At 34.9% G+C, this 14,833-nt stretch overlaps 1 protein-coding gene across 1 annotated transcript; it reads left to right on the top strand.

Annotated features, from left to right (window-relative positions):
* The first annotated feature begins 12,904 nt into the window (after positions 1–12,904).
* LOC149231208 (transcription factor bHLH148-like) lies at positions 12,905–14,014 on the top strand. Its single transcript, XM_089376229.1, has one exon. It carries the CDS (start codon positions 13,051–13,053, stop codon positions 13,666–13,668), a length of 618 nt encoding a protein of 205 aa, XP_089232355.1. The 5' UTR covers positions 12,905–13,050; the 3' UTR covers positions 13,669–14,014.
* Positions 14,015–14,833: the final 819 nt, after the last annotated feature.

Genomic DNA, 14,833 nt, shown 5'->3' with positions numbered 1-14,833 from the left:
TGGTATGGTGTCATGTTTACATGCACACTCAAAATCAATGTTAAAAACATCCTCATTATGCTCTGCAGTGAGAGCTTTATCCTCTTCTTCCTTTTTCTTTTCAACTGCATGGAGACTATCTTCCACTATTATGCATTCAATGAATATTCTCATAAAAAACTCTTGAATCACTTTACCCCCTTCTTGATCGTCAATTGCTACTAGATCATGAATTGCTTTATAAGTTGTTCCAACTTTTTCTTCATAACGTGTTGGTACGATGGAAACTTCAACCTTTAATTCTACATCAAACATGACACTTTCCATATAGCTACGATCAATCATTGTTTTAAACAAGAGACCACAAATGTCATCAACATAATTTTTATTCACTCTATGGTGGGATATCTAAGCATGCATGCACTCATTAATAATTTGAACTTCAGCAAATTCATAACTTGTTGTTGAATTCATGAGAGATGCACTATGACCTCCACAAACCATTACTTCATCTCACAAACCCTCTTTTACATTCTCAAACTTAAATGTTTCATTTGCTAATGCAAAGAGGTCATCATCAATTGCAATATTACCAACTCGATCACACATGTTATTAACTTTTTTGTGGAATCTTTACCATCATCATCAAGTTCTATTGTTGGATTAACCAATTCACAACTCACTTTGCAGTCATCATCCACATGTGTCTATTGTTGGATTCACCAATTCACAACTCACTTTGCAGTCATCATTCACATGTGTCTCGTCACACTGGGATTCACCATCACCTTCACTATCTATGTTATAGTGGAGTTCTTTAGCATGTAAATGCTCTTTCTATGCTTCACATGTAGAGGTTTTGACTTCTCTCTCTAGAATCTTTGTTTTCTCTTCTTAATCCATATGCGCGTCTACATGATGGGTTTCACTTTCATAGTATTCAAGACTACCATCCATATTTGAGTGAGATTCTCCAAGCTATGTTGTCCTCCGAGAGTTTTTATCATTTACACTTAGTTCTGTGATTGACTTCTCTAGTGAGTCTTTAATAGACGATGACACAACTTCTTGTTGCATGTCACTTTATGCTTCGAGATATTCCATGCTTCCTGGGAAGATGTAGCTTCTGTTGCTTGCAAAAAAAATTCTCATCCAATGCCTATTTGATAAAATCCAATACCAAAGCATTGTATACTTTATCATGTGCTTTATTAGACCAGTACCTAAATAACTCTTTATATCAAATATAAGTTTACATTTTAACCATCCAAAAGTCAAATTTTTTACTAGTACACTTAAGAGGTTATAGTAGATCCATGCCCCAAAAATCACCCTCTATCTCCTCTGTCTTCTGCTAGACTTCTCAATTCCTTTGTTGTGGCATGGACCTCTCTAAAAATGCCAACAATCTATGCCTCTTCTTTTTTATTTCTTCATTTGATCTGCTCTTACTCTCCTTTGCAACCCATGACGTCATCTCTCGCTTATCATTCACCTTCTTCTTTCTAACGTCTTTTCTTACTACACGACGCTTCTCTAAAAAATAATTTTAGATATGCGCCCCCATGAAGCACAACCTTCACCAAATTCACGTATGCTTATGATACCGAAAAAAATTCCAAAACCCAAAACACTCATGCTCGACAAAACAAAAAAATACGGAATGACTCACTTTTTCGAAGCTCTAAACTATCTTTCAATAAAACCCTTTTCATTTTTTTAATTGTCTTTTAATAAAAAAAAAAAACTCATTTTTATAAAAATCTCCCCAAAAATATATGTCCACAAAACTATTTAATAATAAATGTTTTTCATCTTAAACCCTTTTTCAAAATTTTTTGAAACTTTATACAAGAAACTTTACTATTAGTCAAATAAAAGCCCACGTGACTTTGACATCAACCCTCTACCATGAAAGACTTAAACCTTTTAAATTTCAAACCTTTCAAACTTGCCCGCTTGGCCTTTCATGAATTTACGTGGGCCTACGCATCTTTCGACACCCGCGACGAAAACTCAAATAAAAGCCCACGTGACTTTGACATCAACCCTCTACCATGAAAGACTTGAACCTTTTAAATTTCAAACCTTTCAAACTTGCCCGCTTGGCCTTTCATGAATTTATGTGGGCCTACGCATCTTTCGACACCCGCGACGAAAACTCCAAATTTGCTCGTTCTCTCCTGCGACTATGGGTGAAATCGTCGCACTGGGAGTGTTGGGTTGGGATCTCTTAACTCAACTCACCTCTTCTCTTTACTTCATACATTGCATGTATATGGAAGTAATTACTATTTCTAACTACTGCAATGCAATTTCGCTTTCTAGCTTCAGCTATTATGCACAGGTAGGCAGGTACATGATCGATATAACCAGGAATTTCTGATTTTTGTGGTTGTTTTTCTTACATTAGGTATATTATGGTCTCAATTATGTGGAACTCTTCCATGTTTTTTTCCTGGAATTAGGTGAAATAATTGTTAGTCAAAAATAGTTTTCTAGTTATTTAAAATTTGTCAAATTTATCATTTTAATATTTTTTTGTTGTAAATTTACATAATTTATATAATATGAAAATTTGAAGAAAAATATATCAAAATACCTACCTTAAAAAAAAATAAATTTAAACAGTTTGACGACTTTTCTAGCTGTCAGTCTCTGCCGTCTCCGGAAAACCTCCAAAACTGCTTTTAGCGCCGTAGCTGACGTCACATTCACTGACCGCTGCACCCTATTCCATTTCGCCTTGCTAATATCTAGAAACTAACGTAGTCAAAGAAAGATTAAGTTGTCGACACCCTGACTTAAATTTTTGGTTCCAGCTATTTGGTTCCGCTTTACCTAAAATGAAAATGAAAATTATTAATTTTTTTATAAAATTAATATAAATTATAATAAAATTAAAAAAATAATCTATATTAATTCCCATTGCGGATGATATTACTATAGCTATTTGGCCCAATTTGGTGTAGAGTTACAAAAATTTAGAGCTGTAGCTGACGTCATATTCACCGACGGCTGCATCTTCTTGGTTCTTTCATTTTCATTTTGCCTTTCTTATATCTAGAAACTCACATATTCAATGAAAGATTAAGTTGTACTCACCTCTCACCCTGATTTAAATTATTGGTTTCGCTTTACATGGGAACCTGAAATTTTATGACCTTTTTTTTCAGAGAGAAAAGCTGTATGGATTATATTAAGATCATATAATTATCAAGATTTACATGTAGAAGATAGGCCTCAGCCAATAGAGCCAAAAACATTTGAGCAAATCGTTGTGCATGGGAAGGACAAATTCGCAAATAGTTCTGTAGGGGCAGATCAGAAAGATATCAAGAATGTTCAGAGAAGTGGCAAATAAACACATGTGCAAAGAGAGTAGAGATGCTGAAACGTATGTAGAAATATGACAGAGGGGTCATATAAGAAGACAAGAGGCGGACAGCTTAGTCCGATGGCATGGATCCCGAAATGGAGGACATAATGGAATCAAGTGGCAAGCAGCAACCCTGAAAAATACGTCCATTTCGCCATTTCCAGATGTGCCAGCACGTAAGAATGAAGAGGGCATGCCATTTGGGGCATTGGGAGGCCCACCACAATAAAGCTTCCTGTATAGAGGAGAACAGGCGGTGAGGAAAACCATAAATCAAAGAGAGCTCATACCAGATTGCAGAGGAGGCGGCACATTGAAAGAACATGTGACTGTTCGTTTCCGCTTCGGCCAGACAGAGTGAAATTTTATGACCTTTATCCAACGTGCGATATTTTTATGTTTTCTTTTATTTTCATTATGTTATAAAGAAATTTTAATCACAAACTGAAAATAATAATTACGAATTTTTTTAAATTAATATGGATTATAATCAAATATAAAAAATAAATAATATTTAATTAATAAATTTTGATATTAGTTACCATGAAAGTAACAAATTGCGTTCTCACTTTAATTTTTTAATTTCAACTAGTTTAAATTATACTATATTAAATTCCAGGTGAAGGAAATTTATATTGATTATTAATTTGTTAAAGTAGTATATTTATTGAATAATTTAATTATTTGATATAAATTAATATAAGAAATGTTGTAATTCAAAATAACTAATAATTAATGAATATCACAATTCAACATAATGTTTTTTGAACACCACAATGCATTATAATTATTGATGAACATAGAGATATAAAAAAAATTCATACATATAGCAATTTAATGTAAGTCAACTAAGATGAAGGTAGTAATATGATATATCAACTAAGGAATGTCACAATCCAACATAACCATTGTGATGTGTTACAATGTATTATAATACGGTATGAATATTGTAATGAAATATGACATTGAAGAACATGACAATTTATTATTAGTCAACCAAAATGTACATTGATATTTGACATAGTCATAGCCAATCATAGTCTTCTATAAGATGAAGAGGGTTAACATATGCCAACCATAAGCCATGATCATTCATGAACATTGCACCACAACGTAACCCTTAAGAAATGACAAAAGGTGACATAACTCTTAATGAGCATCACAGTATTATGTAACCATTGTGGCATGTAGAAATTTGACATAATATGATAAAGATGTATATTACAATGTCACATAGTTAATGAGGATCATGAGAATCCAACATAACCCTTTGACAAACATTGGAATGCTTAACCATGGTTTCCATGTTTTACTATGGTTTCTTTTGGTTGATTACAAGTCAATAAAAATCAACCATATAGAACCATAGTCAATTAAAAATAACCATGACTCACAAAAACCAACCATAATGTCACAATGTGACATTATTATAGTAAATTATCATTAAAAGAATTAACCATAGTCAAGAAAAGTCGACAATAATAAACCATGGTCAATCATAGCCATATTGAACCCTAGCCAGCTAGAGATGACTATGGTTAACATAATTCAACATGATAAACGTCATGATATGAAGAAACCCTTAAGGTCACAACCTAAGGCAACTCTTGGGGAACATATAACCATTTGATGGGTCCATACCCATTAAACATAAGTGATGGTGTACTATGACATGTTATTGAAGTCAACCTTTTAATATCAACTGTAGTCAACAATATTAATGTTACAATTCAATATAACCCTTAATAAATACCATAATGCAATACAACCCTAAGTCCAAAAAAAACAATAAAGCACATCACAATTTAACTATTCTACCATAAGAAAACACAATCAATAGGATACACAACTTTCATTAACTTTCATTTTACCATCTTTAAATAAGCTTTGTTGCAATATGACATGTGCAAAAAAAACCATAAATCATGTCCTATAAAATTTTAATATAACATATTTTTTTAATTAATCAATTTAATTAAAAAAAACTACAAATTTCTTTACATATAAATATCAATCTTTAATTTGTATATACCATATCTTAGAGTATTTGGTCACATAACTATTATATTTAAATTAAAATACTAAAATCTCTATTTTTTGCCACCAAAAAAAAATTCAATAATAGCATGCCAATATATTTTTGAAGAGATACGCCCTACCGTCTTCTCCGTAACCTAAATTATTACATGAGAATTTAAACCTAAGTGTATCAAGTTTCCACACTTTCATTGTCTCACATTACCAACTGAACTGTCCGTGTAACAACATGATTTTATTTCAATCAAACCACTGACAATATTTTGCTTTCAAATGTGGTCTACGGAAAGATTGATACATAGGATATTCCAATTTCTTGCAATGATCCGCATAGTCATGCAGACTATAAAAAACCAAGGACACACGTCTGTTACGGGTAGCTAGAACGTCTCTTTCGAAGTCCAGAGAAAGAAAAATAAAAGGAGCAGATTGCGTTTCAAACTTTCCCACCTTAATGTCGGTTCCCAAAACGATAAATTCGGGATCGGTGATTGAACAGCTATCTACATAAGTTTTTTATTCCTGGCCGTCCGCCTTCCTCTCCATCCTTTCCTTTCAATTTTTGGAAAGCTTCCTGTTCGCTTAAGATGATCTTCTTCTCTTGGCTTCTCTTCTCTAACAGAAATCTCTCCTGGGAGGTTCTTCAAAGAAAAGGTTGGCAGGGTCCGGGTCGATGTCAAATGTGCCTCATCGATGCTGAATCCAATCTACACATGTTCTTCCAATGTGGCGCAACATCTTCAATCTGGTATGAACTGTCCTTAAATTATGGTTTTTCTCACCAGGTTTTTCCTTCTGTTCACGATGGTTTCAGGTGGTGGAGCTCGCAACGCCCTCCCTGGCGTTCTCTTTTTGTCATTACTTGCTGGTTCCTTTGGAAGTGGAGGAATGAACACATCTTCTAGAACTCCTGTCTGCCCCTTGGCTCCATCTTGATCAAAATTTCGAGCTATATGCCTTCTGTGGATTAATTTCTGTCTTGGCATCATATGTATTTTGTTGTTTCCAGATCTGTTTTTATCATGCTTTTGTGGGATATCTCTCCTAGAGATCATGTGGCGCTATGCGCTTAATGTTTTGAACTTTCAAGCATCTATGCTCCTATGACAGTATCTGGATTCTGAACATCTGCGCCTAAGGCATTTTGTCCTCCTATGTATCACGACTTTTATATTCTCTTAATATAAATCATGAAGCTTTTTCTTTCTGAAAAAAAAAAGACAGTTATTATTCATTGTTTTTAAACAGTAGAAACTATAAATTGGTTTTTCATTTATTATTTAAAGTGGAATATTTTTTATTTCATATAAATATTTTTCAAAATTAAATTAAAAAACTAATTCTTACTTCTTGTGACGATGAATTATATTAGATAGTTCAAAACTAGACTATAACCTAATGATGTGATTAGAAAAACAATTTCTAATAAATAAAATATATTTCAAGTCATATTACATATAGCTTAGTATGTGATTAGTCTGAAAGACAATCTCTAATGAATAAAATCTACAACAAAAATTTGTTTTAAGTCATATTACAAAATTAAACTTGGTAAGTTAATAAAATTATTATTATTTTTTATTTACGAGAAATTAATAAATTATTTAATTCTGTAATGTTTAAAAGTTTAAATTTTCATTCCTAGATTCATAAGTGATGCTACACTTCACAGTAGTGAAAATATTGTTAAATTTAACCTAATGGATATACATCAAACAATTTATATATCTGTATGGGGCATTTATTGTATTGTTGGGACATGCATATTGTTTGCTCCTTATTTTAAGGGCAAGCTATGTGAAAACATTTAATAAGAAATGTATAAATAAGGTTAAATTTCGGGACATTTCAATACAACAACATTTTTATACTCTGAGAGGTATATAAATTTTCTAAAAGAGTCTTAAAATCTCGACGATTAGACTACAAAGCCAATTTGCTACTTTATTAAACACAAAAAAAAATGAATGTATATATATACAATGGGATGAGCCCCATGGATAACCTCCATAGTGGGAAAATAGAAAACTTATGTGAGAGCTTACAGCTCACAATACAAGAAGGAAAACTAATTTACTTTCTTTATAAATTACCAACACCAAGATCTCCCTATAAGTGAAACGTAGAGAGGAAACAAAAAAATGGGCCCCAACAACTAGGCCTCATGAGGTACCCATGTACAACAACAATGAAAACTAATAGAAAAAGAGAAACAAAAAACCAAAGAGAAAAAAAAATAGTGAAGGTAGGAGGATTCAAGATGACCCCCCAAAGACTACCTCCTTCACCCCATTTATCGAACGAAGCTAAAGAAACTTAGGAGATGCAAGATGTTTAGTGAAGATGTCAGCCACTTACGCTTTGGTAGGAAGATATTCTAGATTGATAACTCAATCTCAGACTAATTGCCAGATAAAGTGCATGTGGATCTCTATGTGTTTTATTTGTTGATGCTAAACTGGATTTCTAGAGATGTTGATGTCTCTTTGGTTGTCACACCAAAGAGTGATAAGATGCTCCTATTGAATTCCAAACTCCATCTGTAATTGTTAAATCCAAAGGACTTCTTGACTAGCCAAGACTGCAACATGGTACTCGGCGTTGGCGAAAGACATGCAATTGCCGATTGTTTCTTGTAGGTCTAGGGAATAGGAGTTGAACCAATATAGTAAATAAAGCTTAATGTAGACTTCCGATCTTCAACAAAACCAACCCAATGAGAGGCGGTAAAACCTTCCATCTCAGAAGAACTAGCGATGTATTGAATGCCAAACTTGGAAGTTCCTTGAATATATTGAAGAATGCACTTAGCTTCTTGCTAGTGACTCTCATGTTGGTCTTGGGAGAACTGACAAACAAGTCAAAATACAAAAGAGATGTCTTATCGGGTATGTGTCAAGTACAACACACCCACAAACAACTGTCAATACAAGGTAGATCAACACTTGGTTACAAGAAGTTAGCAATAAGTGTAACACTTGACTGAAATGGCGATGGTGATGACTTACAATTAGCCATTTCAAATCTGTGAAGAAAATCAAGAGCATACTTTGGCTAATAAATGAAGATGCCATTTGAAGATTGAAGAACCTGCAAACCAAGGAAATAATACAGAAAACCAAGATTTGTCACGTCGAACTAGTCCATCAACTATTGTTGTACACTCTGTGTCATGGATGAAGAACTCCCAGTAATAATCAAAACAGCCACATATAGAACTAATACCAAAAGATCAGTTCCTTCTCTTTTAACCTATAGGATATGAGTGATAGTGAGCAAAGCCTGTAGCCAATAGAAAACTATCCATCTTCTCATACCAAGCTTGTGGAGCTTGTTTGAGACCATACAAAGAGTGAAGAATCTTGCAGACAAGAGAAGAGTCCTGCACAAAACGAAGAGGATGTGCCATGTAGTTTTCTTCCTACAAATCTTTGTGCAAGAAAGAACTCTTCACATCCATATGATAAAATAAGCAGCGTTCTAAGGGGGCAAGAGATAACACAAGACATATGGAATTCATTTTGGAGATAGGGGCAAAAGTCTAAAAATAATAAATACCTTCAACCTGTGAAAAACCCTTCTCCACTAGTCATGCCTTATACTTGTCAACATTACCATCTACACCATACTTTGTCCTATAAACCCATTTGCAACGAACTAGTTTTCGTCCCTTGGTAAGAGGAACGAGATCCCATGTGTGATTCTTCATCAAAGAAGAATACTCCTCTTTCATGGCATCTTCCCATTCAGGTATCCCAACAACATCAAAAAATTGTCGGGGATCCTCTGAAATAGCATGACTAAAAAGAGAAATACCAACTGCCTTGGGCTGAATATTGCTGGGAGAAGGAGAAAAATAACTTAGATCAGATACATCATAGCCATAACTTTCAAGCCTTTTCTTCTGTCAAAGGCTTCTCCTCTCTTGTTCTTGATTAATATTTTCTTGTGTAGGTTGATCAACTGCGGTAAGTGGTTGCTCTTCTAACTGATTTTCATTTGTAGGAGGAGGATTCTCATCATCTTCTTGATCATCAAGAATAAAACTATCATCATGACCTACATCATCATGGTAATCTATGGAGATAGTGGGTTCTGATGTGTGCTTGAATTTCTCATCAAAACAAACAGCTTCACGAAACAAAAGATCCTTCGTAACAGGATCAAACAATCGATATGATTACATGTCTTCACCGTAGCCAACAAAAAAAGGTGGTTGGCTCTTTTTCTCCATAGCTTTATGTTCTCATTTGGAATCAAGGCCCATGTTGCACTGACTCTAAGCTTCCTCTAGATTCATACATTAGGTTGCACTGACTAAAAGTAGAGACATCAGGTTTAACATGACTCTGAGCTTCCTCTAGATTCATATGTAACACTGCTTTATGAGGCATCTAGTTTAGAATATAATTGGCACAGTTCACTACTTCAGCCCAGAAGGAGGATGGCAGGTTCTTGGACTAGATCATGCAATTGGCCATTTCTTTCAATGTCATGTTCTTCCATTCAACAATGCTATTCTGTTGAGGGGTGTGAGGAACAGAGTGATGATGCAAGATGCCATGTTCTCTACAAAAATCTTTGAATGCCTGACTGACATACTCCCCACCATTATTTGTTCGTAGATTCTTGATATAAAGAAAGGATTGTTTCTCAACAAAAGCTTTAAAATTTTTGAAAGTGGCCAAGAATTCACTTTTAAATTTAAGAAAATATACCCAAGATCTGTGTGAGAAATCATCAATGAAGGTAAGTGCATACTTAGCTCCTAAAAAGGAACGAGTTGGAAAGATCATAAGATCACTATGCACCAACTTGAGAGGAACAATAGCCTATAATGATTTCCCTTTTGGAAAGGGATCTTGATATTGTTTGCCAAGAACACATTGTGGACAAACTCCATTTGTGCATGACACGTTACGAACCCTAAGAACAAGATTTTGGGAATTTATTTGCTATAAATATCTGTAGTTAAGGCGTGAAAATATTTCATGCCAAAGCTAACTTAATAAATCAACAGGTGCAATAAAAGAGTTACTAGAAGAAGGCTCAAAAATTGCAAATCTGTATGAGAGAGAGTTGTGATCTACCTGCCCATATGCAACAACAACTTATGGATCTTATAGTTCTCGAATGACTACATCATTGGGAGAAAACCCAATTGTTTTCCCATCGCCATAATGGAAAATCTTATAAACATAAAGTAAATTTGTGGAGATGTCAGGAGCAAGAAAAAGATTCTTGATGTGACCATCATCTAACTACACAATGCCTGATCCACAAACATCAAGTTGTGAAGAGTCTCCCACTGCAATCTGGGAAATACTATAATCAGATGGAGATGGAAGCAACTTACTGGAATGACTCATATGATGAGATGCACCTAAGTCAAATATCCAACTATCTCAGAATGCATGTAAAGCTTGAGCATATAACACATGCCCTCTACTAGATGAAGAGGGTTTGGATACTGAAATATTATGTGACACTTCTTGGTTTGAAACACGTCGGCTAGAAATTTCTCTTATGTGATTTCTACCGAAAGACTTTGCTTAATATTATGCTACTTCATTGCTCCATTCAATGCTTCAAGTTTCTTATAACACTTAGATTTTGGATGCCCTTCTCCTCCACAAATGCTACAGGTTTCATTTGACTTCTTCTTACATGGCTTGGAGGAAGACGTTTTGGACTTTGAAGAGGATGGAGAGGGCTTTGAATTTCGCTGAGGTTTGGAGCGATGCTTACTACTTTGAGTAGAATCCTTCTTATTTTGTGGACTAGTTTTGGATTTTCCTTAGGAGATATGTGCTATAAGAGCTTGAGACGGTGAGATAAAAATAGCATCTAATTGTTGAAGCTTAGATTGTTCTCTTGTTAAGCATTCAAAAAATATCTCAAAAGAAGGAATTTTAAAATTATCACCAAGTGCATCCATTGCAAAATAAAATGTAGAAGAAAATACCTTATACAAACCCTTCAATTCGGATAGAATCAGGAAAATGCAATCATTGTCTCATTTGGTATCTCCGTATCCTTTCAGCTGTGCAACCAACGATCAGAATTTGACAAGATAGTCTTCAATAGAGGCATGCTCATAAGGGATCAATGAAGACAATTTCACTTCCAATTGTAAGGCCTTGAACTCGTTTACTTTTCCAAATAGAAAGACCAACTTGTGCTAGCTTTTCTTCGAAGTATCACATTTATCATGGTGGAATAGAAAATTGTGTGAAACATGAAGCCCAATTAAGCCCATGGCTTCATAAGCTTGTTTCTCTAAGAAAACTTTTCCATTACTTTAGTGAAGGTGGTTGTTTACAGGAGTTGTTGCATTTTGAGCTTCCATATATGATAATTGTTGGGAGTGAGGAGCTCAGCGGTCCTCAATTCGGTCATATTATCAGAAATAAGAAAAAATAGCAAAATCAGGCAAAAGAAAAACAATATGGACGGATATCAGACTTATGGCAGGATCCAAAAAATTTGCTCCAAAAAAATTGCCAAATGCAGATTGAATAGAGTGCTTGCACCATCTAAGGAGGGGTTACCACAATCTCAATGATTGCAAAGTTAACCAATAGATCTGGCTGTGGCACTTAGAAGGCTGATCACGCCCTACAAAATGGCAATAAAGTAGTCAAATTCGTCAACAAAGAAGACAAAAGTTTATGCTGCGATTTACAATTATTTCGCTCCAAAATTGATCCAATATGGGTCTAATATGAAAGACATAACTCAAACAAACAATCAACAAAATTCTACGGAAACAATCAAACAAAAAAATGGCTTACAATCTAGTTACCATGAACAAGTCTCAAATTCTCTATAATCATATTGCAAAGCCAACCTTCCACTTTATTAAATACAAAAAAAAAAAGAGGAATATGTATATATACAATGAAATAAGCCACGTAGATAACTTCCATAGCCAACCTTCTGCTTTATTAAATAAAAAAAAAAAAAAATATGTGTATATACAATGAGATAACCCACGTAGATAACCTCCATAATGAAAAAATAGAAAACTTACAACTCACAACACAACAAAAAAAACTAATTTACTTTCTTTAGAAATTACCAACACCAACAATGTTATGACATATTTAAAGAAATTACCAACACCAACAATGTTACGACATATTTAAAGAAATTACCGACACCAACAATGTTACGACATATTTAAAATTTATTATAAGAATATTCATATATAAATTTTGAGAATTCGTTATAATTTCTTTATTTATTTTTAACTTTCAGTACTTTAAATGAATATAAATTAATCTTGTATCAAGGTAACAGTTGACTTGAATCTGATATTTCTGCCAAAATTGTGACTAAAAATTATCGTTTTGGTTCCGAATGACCTTCTCCGAATCTGAAATGACATTTGCTGGAAAGGTAAGTAACGAGATAAAATAAAGATAACGCGTAGGGTGGGAGAGGAAACTGCGTGAACGGACCGTACCTGTCCCCACATGTATATTGAAATGATCATGAAGCAACAACTCGTCTCTGGATACCAAGACGGGCTCCGCGCATGCCTGCCTATTTGTCTCCCAACCGCTGTCTGCGCAGGAACATCTGTTGTTGCAGCAAGCTTTTGTTTTGTTTAGTGATTGGGGTTTCGTAATTTGCGTTGATATATTTATCACATGGGACAGCATTGTGGAGGTGGGCAAGAGATGGCCGGTTTTCGACGGATATATTTGAGCCACCTGGTGGCCGTGCTGCGCCGTTCAAGAATCCATCGATGCGCGACCAAGATCTCCGTTCGAACCCGGGCGGTGAAATTGGCTGCGGATCTCTCACTGGCCATGACGGGAAGGGGTCGAAGCGCGTGGCCTCAGGCCATCCTCTGCAAATACCTTTTAAGGCACAGGAAAACCCGTTGCCAACGGCGACTAGTGAATTCCAGAGGGAACTCCCACGGAAAAAGGAAATCGACGTCTACCAAAGCCAGACACTGCAACCAGAACACTGCTCGCAGGAATTCTTGCAGGCAGCTGCCTGGACGGGACTCCGGGGTAAGGAGGACCACAAGCCTATTTTCACGTGATAATTGCGATAAAGAAGCAGGAGGCACCGCCGATTCTCGTATGCAGACTCTTAGGGCGCTCGTGCCGGGAAGCCAGGGATTGGACACGCCCATTTTTCTAAAAGAGTGTGCGGACTACATCGTGGCGCTTAAGATGCAGGTTGAGGCCATGAAAGAACTGGCAGACTGTTACTCAAATTCGGAAGCTCATGCTGCTTGCAATGTCTCAAAATAATGTCGGGAGATCGAACCTGGGGCTGCACAAAGCGACGGGCATTTTGCGCACACCTCAGTTAGTACAATGTGTATACGTCGCAGAGAGAACAAAAAAAATTGTGTTAGGTAGTCCAATGTGTATATGTCGCAGAAAAAAAATAAAAAAATTATACCGCATTAGTGGGTGGAGGGTTTCTAAGAATATCATCTAGATAGTCTGGTATTTGGATTTAGAAATTGGTTTAATTGGTTGTATATGTTGTAGAAGGAACACAACTTCTTGTGTTAGGTAGTAATATGTGTATATGTTGCAGAAAGAACACAAATTCTTGTGTTAGGTAGTAATATGTGTATCTGTTGCAGAAGGAACCACAAATCCTTATACTGTATTAGGGGTGGAGGGCTTCTAAACTCATCCTCTACATGGTCTGGTATTTGGATTTAGAATTTCGTTTAATTAGTCTGCCAATCGAACTGGTCTTTGTAAATCTTATATGCTGGTGTAATCGACGGGAATTCTTCTATTCATCCAGCTTAATTCTCCTCATGAAATATAAAATTCTATGTATTTTCTGTTTCCATTTAGCCAAGAAACTAATAAATTGTCAATGAAATTTCTTATTATGCTTTCGGCTTCTATGAACTACGAATTTTGACTTTTATGGTTGTCTTTTCCTACGTTGTGTGCATCATAATTATGTATCAAATCATTTTTTAGTGTATTGTTTAATTATTTTACACCTTGTGTAATTTGGTTGAAATGTGGTGAAACATTTTATATTATATTTCTTTTTATTATTTAAATTTTTTTTTTCTTTAAAAAAGGTAAGAAATTACATACGTGTATTTACAATGTGCATTCTTTTACCGTCCTAATAGAAAAACCAGTGAAATGCTGGTGCCCATGGATTCAAAACCAAAAAACATAGAAATAAAATTTATTTCAAATATATAAATAAATTTATTAAAAGAAAAAATGAAACATACAAAATCTACTTATCAAATTTATAATTCCAACAAAATGCCATCCAGTTTAGAACAAATTCAACCTAACAATACACCCACAAAATCCCAAACCTCAATCTCAGCCCCAAATTCCAAACAGTGCATCTCCGGTTTCCCATGTGGATGAGATGATATTGTGATTCCGCCGAATTTGGTTCTTGCATTTCCGCTTTCTGATA

The sequence above is a fragment of the Pinus tabuliformis genome, chromosome J, assembly GCF_031772625.1.
Source record: "Pinus tabuliformis cultivar Carrire ecotype Pingquan chromosome J, CPIR1, whole genome shotgun sequence".
In the NCBI taxonomy this organism is placed as follows: domain Eukaryota; kingdom Viridiplantae; phylum Streptophyta; class Pinopsida; order Pinales; family Pinaceae; genus Pinus; species Pinus tabuliformis.
Note: the sequence above shows the minus strand (reverse complement) of the source record. Positions and strands in the feature narration are given on the sequence as shown.

Coding starts and splice junctions, on each gene's coding strand:
- LOC149231208 (XM_089376229.1), top strand. CDS start 13,051: ATGGGACAGCATTGTGGAGGTGGGCAAGAGATGGCCGGTTTTCGACGG.